Raw genomic sequence first — 6,291 nt, 5'->3', positions numbered from 1 at the left:
ACGGGTCATATCAGCCTGCAAATTTTGGAGGCTACACAACTTAAGGTTGTACTGTGGATACCTCAAAGAACCCACTACTTGGCACCAGTTCTACCTTAGAACATACGTACCAAGCATTGAACTTATTGCACGTAAGAATAAAAAGACCATGATGAATATATTCACACTGATGTGACGTATCACTTGCTGCCTTACGTAACTGTGACTATCCATTACCATAGTGTAATATGTCGGGCTTAAAATACGCCGATATATTGTAATGATATCTTTATATTTAAAATACAATATAGTATACACCGAAAATTCAATAGCTGTTTATCTTAGCTGCGAATTGTCGAAATATTAGTACTTGCAATAAACCGGACGAGACAATATATCTGATGACAATTTACACATCTTTTTCATTGAGAGAAGCTGTATTGCTCAGAGTAAGGACCGAACTTGATTTTAAAAAATGTGAAGATCGTAGTTGCTTTCAAACAAAATGACTAAATGCACCATCGTTTGATTGGATATTTGATCCATCATGTGATTGTCTCGTTCACTTACATACCGCAGCACAGCAGTGTTAATATCACTGCTGTATGATGTCAGACAAAAGACACATACATGTACTTGTGAGTGGCGGATGGTATCAGTGCACAAAGGTTCGCATGTCTGTTTGGACAAAAATATTCTAAAATAAAAATCTAGATTTGTACAACGGTTTATTGTTTGGGTTTGTTTTTTTTATATTTTACGGTTAGCATATATTTCAAACTTTAACGAAATAGGTGAAGGAATTAATTTTTTAAGAAACGTCTACCTCTAAACTGATTACATAAAATGAAAGTAACGGCAGAATGTTCTATAGAAAACTTTTGATAAAATGATTTATACAAATGTCGTCGTGTATTTGACAGCAACTTTACACGGTGAAGCATAAAATTGCAAACGCTGATAGTGATTATTGGTTTCTTGTGGTGATTGGTTTGGATATTTCTCTCCAAAATGTATATTTTCTCATAAGAAATAAATAAAATTTCTTATTGTTTATGGTGAATAAACAATCATCTTGTAATTGATCATGGCATCTTGTTCACATATCAAATGAATACATATTGGGCATCAGTGAAATCTATCTCGAATTCCTGTAATATGATTACACATGTTACCTTATGCATAATTGAACAGCATGTGTTGCATTATGACGTTACCATGACAGTTGCATGTATTGTCTACAGACATTACAAACATTTCGAAACATCAAGCAATTGGCTTTATAAGCACATGAACAGCTTTGAAGTTGTCATGTTCAAATTCAAATTCAATGCAATACATTTACAATACTAGCGAAATGACTTCTTTCCAGACTCGTCTAGACGTCGTTAAACCTCGTACAATGTGCAATTACCATAACAAGTCACACATTGCATGACAAGAATTCTTTAAATTTGTTGCTTACACTCCAAGTTGGCAATAAAATGATGTTGATGTTAGGCGAACGCTAATTTTCAATAACAGATTTTTACCATTTTTTCACCAGTGCCATTAATGGATCTGTATCAATTGTCATACGATGCAGTAACGAATTTTCCCGAAAAAAGTTACATGGTAAGATACGCCTACCTTTTTGAGAACACTTAATATGCTATAATTTATCATAAACACATGTTTATGACATGGACGAAATGGGATCTTTTTTCTTGATAGTCTTCATTATGGGAATGTTTTTGTCCCTTTTGTGAAATTAAACACAATTATATGATGCTATCGACTTTGATTCGCCATAATCGTTGCGTGATGAATTTTACTAAAAAACAGTCTGTTGCAGCTTATGTCTGCATTGGTTGGTATGACTCAGGTCTGGATTGTTTTGATTGGTTAACACTCCGTTAGGAAGTGTTACTTAAAGGATTATGTCCTCTCATAGCTTGAGAGAATTTTAGCTCCATCGAATTCTTACTACAACAATAATGTTTCCACATGTTCTGCACTGTGCCGTCATGGTGATTTCAATACCCGTGATTTCATCAGCTTCGTCTACAGTAGCACCCTCGTCAACAACGACGGTCTCGCTAGTAACGTCCTCGTCTATAGCAACGACCTCGTCTACAGCAAAGCCCTCGCCTACAGCAACGTCCTTATCAACAACAACACTCTCGTCAACAGCAACGACCTCGTCGGCAACAACGGTCTCGTCTACTGCATCACCCTCGTCTGCAGCAACCCCCTCGTCCGGAGCAACATCCTCAACAACGATCTCGTCTGCAGCAACCCCCTCGTCCGGAGCAACATCCTCAACAACGATCTCGTCTACAACAACGTCCTCGTCTGTAGCAACGCTTCCGTCTACTGCAACGCCATCGTCAACAACAACGTCATCGTCTACAACAGCTCCCTCGACTACAGCAACGCCCGCATCTACAATAATGCCCTCGTCGACCACTCCATCGCCTCAGTGCAGATTAAACGCAGTAAATAAAGAAGTGCGTGCTATTCTGAATGCTTACTTGAAGAACATAGATATCAATGTTGTGAGATATACCGTGACGTTTAAAGACTACCCTGACACTGTCCTGGCTGATGCTGGTGGCACTTTGTTTCGGCCAAATGTATGGATCCGGACCGTTAATCAACAAGGCGTCAGACTGCTGATGCTGAACGATAACTTTGAATTTTATTCCATGGGATTCCTTAGCAACGGGATTGCAGAAATGAAACTCGAATTAGTTGATAGCCCCACGGGATGTCTTCAACATCTGAACAGTGAGCAGAGAGTTGATGCCATGCGGAATCTCTTGGTTTCAGATTTCTACAATGAAAACCCGGAATTTTCTCTACGAAGAACTCATCAACGTGTGTGTACAATGGTGGTGAATAAGACGATTGAGAACGGGAACGCAGAGGCAAATATCACATACATATGCTGTAGATTCAAAAGCGACCAAACTGAAATGGTATGTGAGTACATAGAGAGCGATATGTGGATTAATCTTCTCCATACAATCATTCTGGTAGCAACTCTCCTTGCTGTTTTGTTCTTCCCACAACTCGTTCCAAGATTCTTTTACATTCACCATTACATCACGTATAAGAACTATAAGGCTCACATTCTTCAAAACAGACCGGTTAAGTTGTTGAAAACATTAAAAGAATGGTCAATGAACCTGGATGATAAGGCCATTCCTCTCAAAGAACTTGACATCAAAAATTGTAAAGTGCCACTCGAAGAGACAACGTGGATGATCAATGACGTCACTGTGCAGGTAGCGTCTTCAGATTACCTGAGAGAAAATGAAGCCCCTGTTACCTGGACCAAGCTGATAAATGAAACGTTCATTGAAGTCCCGAATACACGAAGGTGCTGGCTGGACTTCTGTATGAACACCTTGCATTTGTCCCTATATTTTTCAGAAAAGATATGCATATTTTTCTACTATATCAGGAAGATGAGAAAAAGGTTAGTCTGGGTCATTTGTTTTGTGCCTCTGGTTGTAAGTATCAGTTGTTCCCTAACCTATCTGGACATGAAATACACTGAATATGTAATAGCTTTGGCCAGACAGAACATAACAGCCCAACAAGGAATCTACTCTACATCTGTCCGTATCAGAAGGTGTTTGAACACATTACTTGCGTCCTTGATACCTTTGGTAATTCTGGTTGTTCTGCGGATGAAAAACGTAAAACTACCAAGTCTGGGTAAAGTTCTTTGCGCCTGCGAGAGGGACAGTGTATTGTCGGCGTTTCAAAGTAGTATGCAGATGTGTCTTGTTATTGTGAGAACCACAGGATTCCTGGGATTAATTCTCTCCCCAGTAATTGTAATAGTTACTCTTCCTTTATCAATGGTGCTCCACCTTCCATTGTTTTCCGTTGTGATACGCCTTTTTATTCTCCCCGGAATGCATATTTCAAGGCTTAGAGGTTTGCTTGTTAAAATTAACACGCTGATCAATCCCGAAGCCACCAATGAACCTCCAGAGTACCTCAAGACTAACTGCTGTAATATGCTGTTGTACAACTTGTCATATAGCGTTCTCTTTTGTTTGGTTCTCTACTGGACCCATTTCTGTTTATCCTTTTACATCAAAGTTGTGTTCTATACATTCCTTGGGCTAGTATTCCATTCAGACAAAATGTTGATCTATTGCGCAATGGCGCTGTTTTGTGCAATGTATGCAAGGGACATTTTTAAGTGTCTTACCATGCTGTATGTACAATATGCTAGGATAATGAGGAAACTCATATTTGCTCAAATAGAGAGCGAGCTCGCAAAATGTACCTTACCTGAAAAGAAACAGCTAGTTCTCTCACCGCTCTCACCAAACAACGAGTGTTCCATTGATATTAACTATGATCATAGAACAAAAAGGGTTAGTTGTGACAGCGTCGGTATGGCTGCAATTTTCCTACGCAAATCTCACGATAGAATCTGCTATGCAATATCTAAAAACTTTGTGATGAGCAATGTAAACTTACGTGTTCCAGGTTGCCCAGGGGTTGTTCGTTCAAATGTTATGCGGTCGTTTAACAGACTTTTTTCCACTAGTGTTTTCCTTGGCCTGTTTCTATTTGTGGTTCTCGTATTCGGAGATAGGTATAAAATATCCTCATTGAAACAACTTCTTTTGACTGCTTCTGGTGGACTTTTACCGCTGATTTTCGGTGGCGTTGCAAGAAGTTCACTTGGCACGTGTGGGTTAAAACTAGAGAATACGTACTTTTCGGACCTAAGACTTATGTTTAAACTTGGAATAGAAAGCAGCAAAGAGAAACTGCAGGTCGTGGAAGTAAGTCTTTCCCCGAAAGATGCTGAGGCTGTTGTAGCGTCCTTGTCATCTGAAGATTCAACAACTCCAGAAGTAAGAGCTTGTTTTTTTCACAAACGCGACTACAAGTCCACTTCAAGGGAATGTGCTTGTGTACGTTCCCCAATAGAGAAAGGAAAAGATGTTAAGGAGCCTGAAACTGTAGTTGACCTCGAACCAAGGAAAGAAAAGATAAAAGCAGGTGAAGAAGATAGTGAGTGAACATATTTTCAGTTGCTTCATGGCGGTGGACGCCAGGAAAGGGGTTCGTACATTGTTTCAATACAGGAACCGGACTCAGGGTTTCGACATGACGAGTTAACACTGCATCCATCTACCTTATCCAATAGGATGATTGTAGATGTTTCGATTTAGGTTTAAAGATTGGAGCTGACCAAAAATCAAGTATGGCTTTTGTTACTAATACCCTTCCTTTTTTTATGCGGGGGATGTAGGGGTTATTGGGTTCGCTCATGACAATGAAAACCCATGTTTGATACCCTCTTCCGCAATATTGGTGAAGGAACAAATTTTATGGATGATCAACTTCTTTATATTAACAATGGCGACGTTTCGGTATGGATTCTTATACCGTTTTGAACCATAAAATTTGTTCCTTCACCTTTAGCTCAGCAACTTCTGAAATGCCTCTAAAACAGTTGCGCGATATTGTTGCTATATTAATCATCAGTTAAGCGGTCAGTCTTTCTGTGCATTTTCGAAAATATAGATAAAGTACTTTGCCGTCGTCAGTGCCGACTTCCATGTTCGCAAATTGAACGGAGTCAGGGAGAAGTAAACGTCCAATAACTCTTTCCTGTGACAGTCAAAGTCAATATCTGTATTATGAAAACGCATGAACATTTGTGAAAGTATACTACTATTCACGGATTGGGTATGTGCGGATTTTGAACATACAAGTTTTCTGGGTTTGTTTTGAATATTTCCTGTAATCTCCCGACATAAATTACACCTTGGGTATCAGTATATTATCAATAATGCACACAGGTTTATAACATGTTATCATCGTTTTGCACGAATTATTCTAAATGGTCTGAAACACTTGTTGTAATATATAACTGGCATCGAAGTATAAACGCTGAATGGAGATATTCAGTTTACAGATATTGTTTTCAACAATATTTAGCATGTCCACTGTCCATATTTTACCTGGACTATCGATCACTTGATTGTGTAGTTTGCTTAAGTGAAGAGTGCGCGTCAAAAATGAACACTTTTGTATGAAAATTGTGTATATTCTACAAAAAAGAGAAGGTTATTAAATGGTATAGATAATTTAGTTCTTTCACAAACATGTCACTCCTATCTTGACTTTTGCGCTAAATCCTGAATCTGATTCTCAAACTGGTTGTTCTCTTGCCTTTACAATATATATTATGATTACAGAAAATATTCGTAGCTTCATCTGATTACAGGCTGATTCTAATGTTCATTCTGTCCATAATACAACAACAGTAATGTAATTATATCTGCCATA

The 6,291-nt window shown here is 38.6% G+C and overlaps 1 protein-coding gene across 1 annotated transcript; it reads left to right on the top strand.

The window, feature by feature from the left end:
- The first annotated feature begins 1,955 nt into the window (after window positions 1–1,955).
- Window positions 1,956–5,015, top strand: LOC137265063 (uncharacterized). Its single transcript, XM_067800383.1, has 2 exons — window positions 1,956–2,078; window positions 2,442–5,015. Exons 1-2 carry the CDS (start codon window positions 1,956–1,958, stop codon window positions 5,013–5,015), a joined length of 2,697 nt encoding a protein of 898 aa, XP_067656484.1.
- Window positions 5,016–6,291: the final 1,276 nt, after the last annotated feature.

Source organism: Haliotis asinina, chromosome 15, assembly GCF_037392515.1.
Source record: "Haliotis asinina isolate JCU_RB_2024 chromosome 15, JCU_Hal_asi_v2, whole genome shotgun sequence".
Classification (NCBI taxonomy): Eukaryota; Metazoa; Mollusca; class Gastropoda; order Lepetellida; family Haliotidae; genus Haliotis; species Haliotis asinina.
This window is presented reverse-complemented; position numbering and strand designations above follow the sequence as displayed.

Excerpts from the sequence above, each read along its gene's own strand:
- LOC137265063 (XM_067800383.1), top strand. The coding sequence starts at position 1,956 with ATGTTTCCACATGTTCTGCACTGTGCCGTCATGGTGATTTCAATACCC. Across the intron at positions 2,079-2,441 it reads TAGTAACGTCCTCGTCTATA|TGCAGATTAAACGCAGTAAA; the intron begins GCAACGACCTCG and ends CCATCGCCTCAG.